The 11,357-nt window shown below is 43.0% G+C and overlaps 1 protein-coding gene across 6 annotated transcripts in view; it reads right to left on the reverse strand.

The window, feature by feature from the left end:
- DNAH9 (dynein axonemal heavy chain 9) overlaps positions 1-11,357 on the reverse strand; it is a 367,598-nt gene that overhangs the window by 333,500 nt on the left and 22,741 nt on the right. For all 6 annotated transcript variants that reach the window (XM_017531396.2, XM_017531398.2, XM_037739576.1 and 3 more), the window contains exons 7-9: positions 9,119-9,286; positions 6,151-6,267; positions 1,914-2,064 (exon numbers count right to left, since the gene is read on the reverse strand). In XM_017531396.2, coding sequence (XP_017386885.1) covers positions 1,914-2,064; positions 6,151-6,267; positions 9,119-9,286 — 436 coding nt within the window. The remainder of the gene's footprint in view (positions 1-1,913; positions 2,065-6,150; positions 6,268-9,118; positions 9,287-11,357) is intronic.

An 11,357-nucleotide genomic window follows, 5' to 3' on the forward strand; every position in this document is an offset into this window, starting at 1 on the left:
AAAAAAAAAAAAAAATAGGCAAAAAAAAAAAAAAATAGGCAGAATGTTTTCTCTGGCTAGTAGCAGGAGAGGAAGGCAGAGATTTGATGCATAACAGGAATTTAACGTCCTGTTGCTGGCTTGAAGATGGAGGTGGCTACACGGCAATGAATGCAGGTGGCTTCTAGTTGCTAAGAATGGCCCTTGGCTGACAGCCAACAGGAAATGGAGACTTCACTCCCATAGTCATGAAGAACTGGATTTTACCAACAGAAAGGAGGCTGGCAATGGAGTTTTCCTCCAGACCCAAACTCAGCCTGGCCGACGCCTTGATTTCAGCTTTGGGATTCTCTCAGTAGAGAACCCAGATGCACCATGCTGGATTCCTGAAAGATGGGTGGTGGTGTTTTAAGGTACCAAGGTCATGGTCATTTGTGACCGATATAGCTTCTGAAGACATTAGAATTTTCAGACTCTGTACTGGACCCTAAGAAGTCATTAGGATGATCCCACATAATGCTTGGCCAACAGATTTTCTCAAAATGACTTCTACGGGGAGGCAATTCTTGATGACCTCACCGTGAAACCTACTTGCAGGCAGAGCGATCCTGTTACTCAGCTACTTAAAAGTCTTTGATAATTTCCCATAGCCTCGATGACGAATTCCAAATTCCTTAACATGGCACTCGGAGCACTTCCCAACCTAACCCCTAATGCCATGGCCAACTGGGTGTCTTTTGCACATCTTGTGTGGCTATAGGCATTCCCAGCTGATCACCTTCCGCATCCTCTCGTGTCTACTCTGAAGGCCTCTGCCTCTTCTCCTTTACTGTTGATCTCCCAGCTTTTAGGGCTCAGCTCAACTCCCTGTTCCATAAGTCTACCTTCAAATCTCAAGGTGCCACAATGCATCTTGTCTTGTTAGTGTTCTTTCACTTCATAAAGAGATCACTGCAGAAATTCTTTAATAATAAGGAGTTAATAATTTGTTTCATCCAAATGGCATCATTTTTGAGATGCCATAAGCTATTCAGTCCAATAACCACTTACTGAGCATCCACAATGTGCAAGCACTGTGTGACTGACTATAGGAATGTATTTTTTTTTATTGTTTATTTTATTTTTAGAGAGAGGTTCTGGCTCTGTTACCCAGGCTGGAGTGCAGTGGTAGGGTCATAGTTCCTGCAGCCTCTCACTGTTGAACTCAGGCAATCCTCCTGCCTCAGCCTCCTGAGGAACCAGGACTAGAGGTTCACACCATCCCTCCCAGCTTGTTACCATTCTTTATAACTCAAGTTGAGCAGTACTCACATTCTATAAACAAACACCTTTTTGTACTAATTTATTTTATCCCTTATCTTGACCTGCCACATTATACCATACCCACAGGTTTGCCTGGCATGTAGCAAGGGCTCAATAAATGTACGTAAAACTGAAAGGCACTTGTTTTGACTCTAAGCATTGTAATAAAAATGGAGACGCCACACCTTGGCACAGCACTGCCCTTTGGAGGGCTCCTGCTGGTTCCTCCCACCAGAAGCATGGTTGCTATGGCATTGGAAGGTGTAAGAAACTTCTCTCAGGCATGTGAACATTTATTTTGGAATGGAGGTATGTTGAAGATTAGTCAGTGTAGAAACACGGATCAAGGGTCAACTCATACATTATGCCAAGGTCTCAGCTGAACAGAGGCAGTCAAGACTGTATCACACTGGGTCAGCCTGCCAATTTCAGTCCCAGAAACAGGGAAAGCTACGGTTCAGAGAGCTCCACAGTCACCCACAGGGGTCTGGAATTTCAAGTTAGAAGACTGTGCTTGCTCTTCTTTGAGAATTTATGGATCCATATAGGGATATTCAACAAATACAAGAGGAATTAGTTGTTTCTTCCAAGTAACAGAACATCCCCACAAAAATCCCCTGCAACAAGCCTACCAAGTTCTGCTTCCTCCTGGACATGCTGATTATAGATCATCCTCACTGCATCCAGATCTTTGTTGAACATTTGGATGAGAACCAGATATTTATCAGATGCATCCCTCGCTACCAGTGGTCTTTCAAGGAGGTTTCCTGCTATGTCTAGCAGCTGTAGGGAAGGCAGAGGAAAAAGAAAAAATCACAGACTCAACTTTTCCATGCTTACATATATCCAGTGTCCTGGTTTTTCCTCCATATGCCTACCAATGTGAGAAGGATGAACAGTGTTATTGTGGAATTGGACCAGTAATTATTCATATGTGGATATTCATAGCCTTTCTCCTCTCCTTTGCTTCTAACAGAGAATTCCTATCTGCTGAGTTACCTACCCCCAGCTCTACTTGGTGTGAGGATCTAGATAGAGCATTAAATAAAGGGAGACTAGAGATGCTAGAAAGGTTAAGTTGAGCTACATAATTAAAATCTATAACAGGCCAGGCACGGTGGCTCACGCCTATAATCCCAGCACTTTGGGAGGGCGAGGCAGGTGGATCACAAGGTCAGGGGTTCAAGACCAGCCTAGCCAAGATGGTGAAACTCCATCTCTACTAAAAATACAAAAATTAGCTGGGCATGGTGGCAGGCACCTGTAATCCCAGCTACTCAGGAGGCTGAGGCAGGAGAATTGCTTGAACCTGGGAGGCAGAGGCTGCAGTGACCTGAGAATGCACCATTGTACTCCAGCCTGGGCGACACAGCAAGGCTCCATCACACACACAAAAAAAAACCAAAAAACCAAAAAACGAAAACCTAGAACAGAAGGAAGGTGTTGATGAAATGGGAACAACAAAAAAACAACTTTCTGAGAGCAGGTGCCCTGAGAATGGCAGTGATGCTGAGCTTGTGCTAAAGATGTGTTCCTGGGATTAAAATGGCTATAACCCCTCAGTGTTGCCTAGAGCAGCAAAATCAAGACATGAAATGCTTTTAATTACTTTCTGGCTCCTGCGTGTTTCTTCGATTGTGATGCTTTTCTGAGATGAGGCCATGTAGGACTCCAGTTATACTTAGGTTATAGTAATCCACTGCTTCTAAACATGCCTTCCATGATAACCTCTCATCTCCACCTGGTGAGTCAAGTCAGGAGGTCACAAAGTACAGCAGTGGGCAGCCAAACTCACCCAAGCCTGGCCTGTGGCCTCAGTGCATGGTTGTTGCATTTAAAAAAAGATTTAAAAAAATTAAAAAGAGGACTTGGCACGTGGTTCATGCCCATAATCCCTGTGCTTTGGGAGACTGAGGCAGGCAGATCACTTGAGGCCAGGAGTTCAAGACCAGCCTGGCCAAGTGGCAAAACCCCCATCTCTACTAAAAATACAAAGAATTAGCCAGGCATGGTGATTCATGCCTGTAATCCCAGCTACCTGGCAGGCTGAGGCAGGGGAATTGCTTGAACCCAGAGGCGGAGGTTGCAATGAGCCGAGATCCCAGTATGGTACTCAGCCTAGGCAACAAAGCAAGAATCTGTCTCAAAAATAAATAAATAAAAATAATAAATAATAAAACGAAAAAAAGAGTATGTGATGGAAAACACATGTACCCACAGTCTAAAATATTTATTCTCTGTCCTTTTGTAGAAAAAATTTTGAAACCCTTGCTTTAAGTCAATGAACATGAGAAACATGATGTAAAATTACACCCACATGTCCTAAAACTGGAAGCTGAGTAGTCTGCACTTGACTAAGAACTTATGCTCTTTATTCTACCTCCTTCCTTCAGGTTGAGCCACTTTGCTTCACTGACATTCAAAGCCTGGAGGGAGTGCAAGCTCTAGTAGCTGGCTGGTATCAGCTCACAATCTTAGATGGCTCCCAGGAGTCTGAGGTCTCCAGGCCATGTTATGTGGAATGGCCAAGTACAGAGAAAAGCCAAATATGGGGTCCTTGGTCAGGTGTTTTCCAGGTCAGACAGTTTGACTGGATTTCTGTAACGATTTCAAGGCACTATAAGAACACTCTAAAGGTGCTAAAAAGCCATCCAGTGGGAAAGCTCTAGGGTCACACTTTCTTCCACCAAACAATCACCCAGATCTCTGGACACAGTAAAAAATAGCTCTGCCTTAATGGAAGCATAAGAGAGCAGGACTCCACCAAGTTCTGTAGCTACAATCTTCTGTTGGGGAAGTACAGATGTGTGCACTGAGGGAACACCATGGCCAGCCTGCACCCTCTATTCACGGTCCTTGACTTGGATGTACTTGTGGATTCATGTCCCCACCTTTTTTTTTTTCTTTGTGAGACAGAGTCTTGCTCTGTCGCCAGGCTGGAGTGCAGTGGCGAGATCCTGGCTCGCTGCAACCTCTGCCTCCTGGGTTCAAGCAATTCCCCTGTCTCAGCCTCCCTAGAAGCTGGGACTACAGGTGCGTGCCACCACGTCCAGCTAATTTTTTTGTATTTTTAGTAGAGATGGGGCTTTGCCATATTGGCCAGGCTGGTCTCGATCTCCTGACCTCGTGATCCACCCGCCTTGGACTCTTAAAGTGCTGGAGTTACAGGCATGAGCCACCCGCCTGGCTGGTTAGATGATCTTACAGCAGCAACAGGGGATCCAGAGTCAGGTACTCTCTCTGGTCCCTACTCCCCAACCTTGAAAAAGCTCTTCTCTGCATAAGCCTATATCCATTGGAGCTTTTGCTGTGGCTTGGGGAGGAAGGCAGTTTTAGTTTCTTGTTGGTGAGATCACTAAAAAGGGAGAAACAAAGGAGGCAGAAGGGATCAGAGGGTTGTGGTTTTCCTACTAGTTCCCCTAGGCTGGGTTGGAATCTCTGCTGAGAAGAGGAGTCAAGGTCAGAAGACAAATAATCTGCTTTTATGAGCCCTTTGAAACTCTGGATATGGCAGTGCTGCTTCAGTAGGGGGAAGGTCTCCTTGTACTTCTGCCCAGAACCTTACTCTACCATAACATTTTAAGGATTGGAATTTTGCAACCCAAAGAGGTATGCCCTTAGCACACGCAAAGATGTTTTCGTGGTGGGGACCATCAGAAGAAAAGCAATGGCAAGACTCCTCCAAGCACTTTTCTTGGCAGATAAAATTTAAAGGGGGTCTGTAGACATGTAGCAGATGCCATGATTTCAGACTTTAAAGTGACTTGAGAATACTTGTGAGGCATCCCTTGAAGACTCCTGAACATCTCTGGTAGAGAGGGATCTACATGATGGTTAGGGCTGGGCATCCTTAGTGCACGAATGGAGTTTCAGACCCACAAGTTACCTGAGAAACAGGGTTTCAATTAGCCCTGACAGTTAATGGCATATATGATCATTTTGTAAATGCATGCAAGCCTTTTCCTTGGGATTGGTTCAAATGCTTGGAGAGGGGAATCTCTCTCTATATATAGTCAATGGCTAATGGAGCCTGCCACATTTGGTTACCAAATATTCTAGAATAACACAGATCCATCCATCCAGGATTTAAGCCTCTCCTACAGTTGTCCCACCCATCACAGATAACTGTGTATTAACATTTTCAGTGCCCAGAAACTTAACTACTTGCTAAGGAAGTCCATTACATCTTAAACAGCTTTGACAGAAATCTCTTTCCTCTACTGAACCAAAATCTGACTTCTTGTAACTTCCACCAATTAGTGGAACCCTTAAGACTTTATAGAGTAAGCCTCTTGATTGTTTGTGGAAGACCTAGCGTGTTCTACTGAGTCTTCATGTCTCACAATGCAGTGTTCTCAGTTGTGCAGCCATTTACCTACTCCTCATCTACGCCTTGTCCTAAACTACCTCCCCCATACACTTTGTACTACCTGATCTAAGCATGATATGGTAAGAGCACAAATCTTCTTATTCCAGTTATCGATGCTTGAAACCTATCGCTCATTACCCGGGAGGGGGTTTGCTCCAGATTGAATCAACCTAGTAGCCATGGTTAAATAGCCATGGTATTGCATGGTCATGCTTTCTCTACTGATAAAGGTATGGCACCTAAAGAGATCACTGCAGAAATGCTTTTTAAAAGTATCTTTACATTGTCACATGTTCAGGAAGGCGTGAGTCATCAGCCTGAGAATCCCAATTCTGCACATTTTCTTGGCATGAGAAGGATTCCCATCTCCTTCTCTACTAGATTAACAAGAATAATTAATATTTGCAGGAACAGACAGTTGGAAAGGTATCCGTATCAACCTCTGATGAGGGCCAGGGGAGTATCCAGGACAGAGTGGCTCCTGCCCCATTTACACAAACCTTAAAGGCATGCTCCAAATCAGATGCATCATCAAAAGCTTGAATAATGATAGTCCCCAGTCTTCGGTCAAGATCTTCTACTTTCTCGTTAAATTCAGAGACACCATTTTCAAAGTCCTGAAGAGACACCATATATTCACATAAGGAAAACATAATTTTCTGAAAGCCAACCCCACTATGCTCCTTACAGCTAACTTTTGTGTTCGAACTGGTTATACCAAAGAATTATTTTAATTTTCTGAAATTCACCATGGCATGACTTAGTTTTTGGCCATGTAGAGTTAGTTACCCTATGATTACAGCATTTTTACCTAGAGTCTCCAGGCAAAATGGTGAGGTGAATTAGATGTGAGTTTGGTGTTCTTCCGCCCTTTCCATGCTCCTCCCTTCTGCTTCCTGAAGTCCCTTTTCTCTCACTTAACATCAGCTCTTTTTTTTTTTTTTAAATGGAATGTCGCTCTGTTGCCCAGACTGGAGTGCAGTGGTATAATCTCGACTCACTGTAATTTCTACCTCCTAGGTTCAAATGATTCTCCTGCCTCAGCCTCCCAAGTCCCAATTAGCTGGGACTACAGGCACATGTCGCCATGCCTAGCTAATTTTTTGTATTTTTAGTAGAGACGGGGTTTCACCATGTTAGCCAGGATGGTCTTGGTCTCCTGACCTTGTGATCCACCTGCCTTCGCCTCCCAAGGTGTTAGGATTACAGGCGTGAACCACTGCACCCGGCCAACCCCAGCTCTTATTACCCTGAAAAGCACTGCAGTGGCAACAGCCTCCGTAATGGGGCTGTCCAACATTACCACCCACTTTCCTTCCCTGCCCAAGTCAGAATTCTATTTTTTTATTGTCAGTGAACTAATCTAGCCATTAGTGGGAAAGAAAGCTAATTAAACTAATACAAACTCTTTATTCTAAATACATCTTAATTGGTTAAGACAGCAACTAGCCTTGTTCTTAAGATTGCCAAATTTAGCAAATAAAACTGTGGGGCACTCAGTTAAATTTGAATTTCAGATAAACAAGAATTTTTTTTTTTTTTTAGTATGTCCAAATTAGTGTAGTTTATCTGGCAACCCTAATGTATGTCTCTTAGAATGTAGCAATTTTCAGAGAAACTTTGTTAACTCCAATCTCTAATTCGTGGCATTATTTGTTATTATCACTTTGTAACAGTAGTGCATGTGTGTGTATGTGTGTGAAAGAAAAAAAAGTAGGAAAACATAGTGTAGTCCTACTTTCTAAACATGATGACACTGTGGTATGTTTCTTTTTAGTTGTTAGTTTTCTCCTTGGGCATAGGATTTTGTTTTATTTTTTATTATGGTAGCAAATACATCGTATACAGGCTGCTTTGCAGTCTACCTTTTTTGGGTGTACTTTTGACTAATGCAATTCTTAGAAGGCAGTATCTTCCTGAGTCTGGCCAAGTAAGATTCCCCTGGATGTCTGAAGGTGCTCGGAGCAGATTCCTGCCCTAATTTCTTTCTCCTTTTCCTGCATATACACTCTTAACATTCCTTTCTCCAGTCATTCTGCCATTCCTTTTTCTGGGAATTCCATTCTGTTTTCATGCTGAACCTTTTTCTTTTTTTCTTCTGTGGGCGTAGACTCGCAGCTTGCAGCTTTCCTGGGTCTACGGGTGAGACTTGGGCTCTTTGTTCCTGCCCTGGAAAATGCTTCCCTGGCCCTATTCTTATCCTGTGTGTTCTGTTGGGAACCAAGTTCAGATCAGAAACTCCAGGCTATGGCTTCACTTACACCTCTCTAAGCCACTAATAAAATTCTGTCCGGGTGTGCCTGTCCTTCCCTTACAAAAAGCTTCCCTTGCCCAAAGCTTAAAACTGTTTTTCCCGGCAGTTTTATTAAGTTATAAATGACAAATAAAAATTATATATATGTAAGGTATGCAACTTGATGTTTTGATACATGTATACACTGTGAAATGATCACCATAATCAAGCTAATTAACATATTCATCACCTCACACAGTTACCATTTGCTTTTTGTGTGTGTGGTGAGAACACTTAGGATCTACCCTTTTAGCGAATTTTAAGTATGTAATACAGTTTTTTAATTATTATTTTACTATAAGTTCTAGGATACATGTGCAGAACAGGCAGGCTTGTTATATAGGTATGCATGTGCTGTGGTGGTTTGTTCCACCTATCAACCCGTCATCTAGGTTTTAAGCCCCACCTACATTAGGTATTTGTCCTAACGCTCTCCCTCCCCTTTCCCCCACCACCGCTTGACAGGCCCTGGTGTGTGAGGTATGTGACGTTCCCCTTCCTGTATCTATGTGTTCTCATTGTTCAACTCCCACTTATGAGTGAGAACAATGTAATACAGTATTGTTAACCATCTTTACCATGCTGTACCTTAGAGCTCCAGAAATTCTTCATCATGCATAACCGAATATACTCTTGGCCATCACTTTCCATTTCCCTCTCCCCCCCGCCCCTGGCAGCCACCATTCTACTCTGCTTCTATGAGTTTGACTATTTCAGATGCCTCGTATAGGGGAGACCATGCAACATTTGTCTTTCTGGGTCTGGCTTCTTTCACTGAGCTTACAGCTTTTGAAGCTTTTAACTTTTGAAGTTTTTAACTTTTGAAATTTTGAAGCTTATAAATTTTGAAGCCTATAACTTTTGAAGTTTTTAGCCTCCACTGTCACCTCATACCCACCTCAACATCTCTGAAACCCTGTTGTCATTAGTCTGGAGCAGTTAACCATTGGGAGAGGCCTCCTTGATCTTTTTCTCAACACAAAGAACAATTTGAAATCTTTCTCTTGGCACAAGGAATAATAATTTCTCCCGACCCAAAGAATAATCAGCAAAACCACTGGGACCACAGACCCAAAGAAATACACGGGGAAAATGCAAGTCAATACTTAGACCCTACAGGTGAGAGGCATCTGGAACAGAGACGGAGCTGGTCATTTAGACCTTCCAAGCCCTACCGTGCTTTGGAGGTACAGGCAGTCACAGGAGGACCCTGAGAAAAGCCTGTACATCTCTTGAAATTCCTCATGCATTTGCTGGACCTGCTGGCTCAGGGCATTTCCTCTGATGCCACTAAACTCCACCTTGCCCAGTTTTTGGAAATCCAAGGCCGTCTTCAGAACACCCTATGGGGACAATTCACAAAAGAGTTAAAATAATAATCATCATCATAACAACAGTGGATGAGAAGAGTTGGAAACCACGGGGGTGGTGGTTGCTTAGGAAATTGCGAAGTCTGATTAGTTTTGTAACCTTATTATTAGATTGGGTTGGTAAAAATAACTCTTGGTTAAACTCAGTAACAAAGCAAAGAGAAAGAACAGTCAAGTAAAATTCACGCAAACCCAAATAAATATATACATACATAAATAAATGAAATGTATTCTTCCGCCTCGCTATGTCTTTGTAGTCTTTAGTAAATAATAAAATGTAATAATAATAAAAGGATTTATATAATTGGTAGCTTTACTGCTGATTTCTCTAAAATCACTCATTTCAAATGGACCATGTTATCCGGTTTTAGAATGACAGCAATCCTAGAGGATGTTGATGAGAAAGCAGAGCCTCCAAATAGTCCTGAGGACATGCCCAGAGGGTGACATTGGCCTTCTTGGCAACTTCTCTGCCAAGCAAAGACATCTCCTGCAGGGCGCCCTTGCTGGGTGTGCACAGGATGTTACGCCCTGTTGCCAGCTGGATGACAGTGAGTAGTTATTTACCAGCTCTGTACTGGGCTTCTTCATGTGCTGCAGAATAATAATAACACCTGTAGCAGGATCCTGAGTGCTAAGTCAGTTAACTCAAGCCTGGGATTTAGGCCAGGTCTGCACACACAGTAAATACACAGTATCAAGGCACTGCCATTGTTGCTGATATTGATGTAGCAGTGTCCCAGGTATATTTGGGATCCAATGACAGGTGGATGGCACATCCCAGAAGCCTTGGGGAGGAGCCCCTCCTGAGCCTGCAGAAGCTGCTTCACCACCAATAGGATGGGAGCTTCCTCCTGAGCACGTCTAACAGGACAGATTGAATTTATCTCTTGTGAGTACCTAAAATCACAAAACCTGCAAACCAAGATATGCTTCCTGTGATGACTTCCAATCTGTATGCATGCCCCTTAGGCAGGAAAGAGGAAGGTCAAAGTTCCCTTTGTGTCATCTGGGCTAACATTTGGTGTGGACTGAGGGTTTAAGAGGTGCACCATGACACTGATGCTGTAAACTCCAGCAGGTCCTGGTACCACTACAGGGAATCTCACTGTCCATGGCTGCTATGGGTGACCCATCAGGCAAGCACAGGTTTCCTGGCTCCTTTCTCCTGCTGGGACGCCAACTCCAGCAGCAGTGACAGAGACACTGGGAAATAGGGACAATGGCTGGCTTTCCCTGCTTGGCCAGGAAGGTACCCATGCAGATTGGGCACCCACCTAACAAGCCTGTTTTTGCTCAGCTATGTTTGTGCCTGGCTGGCAGCAAGCAGTTGAAGTGAGTGAGGAGAGAAGAGGGAAGACACCAGCCAAGGCAGGGGAAGACAGATGCCAAAACCAGTGAGGGACTTTTGCCACTAATGGTGGGAAAAGTGGCAGTCTTTCTTTAAAAATATGTTCAACTTGATGTATTGGGAAGAAAACCGAAATGAATTTTATGGAAATGAAATTGACTTCAATAGTAATTCAAGTCTCTCGTAAAGGGCTTAGTTGTAATCGGTTTTATAGGGAGAGTCATACTTGTGCTGTGAAATGCAACCTTGGTACTCATTCTTCATAATTCTGTGAATGTCAATTTCAATTTTTAGGAAATACTTCCTAACCATTTTAAAAGGCAGATGCATTTTGATATGTTTGATTACATCAGAAACCCAGATGATAATTTTGTTAGACTATGCTATTTTTCAAGGATACTTAAAGCATGGTTGGGGGCAGGGGATGTGACAGGAAGGTGTTTCATCTTCAATTTAAATATCCTAGGTATTAGGATATTTATTTAATGATTCTATTTAATTTATTTGATATTTATTTAAGTATTCTATTTTTGGAGAAAGTCTGGTCACTTAAAAAGATGGATACTTACATTGTTTTATGTAACTTAATACATACTTGGTGGACAACACATTTGTTTGGGGCTCAATTCAAGGTTTTAGACCTTTTCTCACCCTCCTTTAGAAAGAGATCTACCCATCTAGCTTTCCCCCAAA

The sequence above is a fragment of the Cebus imitator genome, unplaced genomic scaffold (genome assembly GCF_001604975.1).
Source record: "Cebus imitator isolate Cc_AM_T3 unplaced genomic scaffold, Cebus_imitator-1.0 Scaffold72, whole genome shotgun sequence".
Taxonomy (NCBI): Eukaryota; Metazoa; Chordata; class Mammalia; order Primates; family Cebidae; genus Cebus; species Cebus imitator.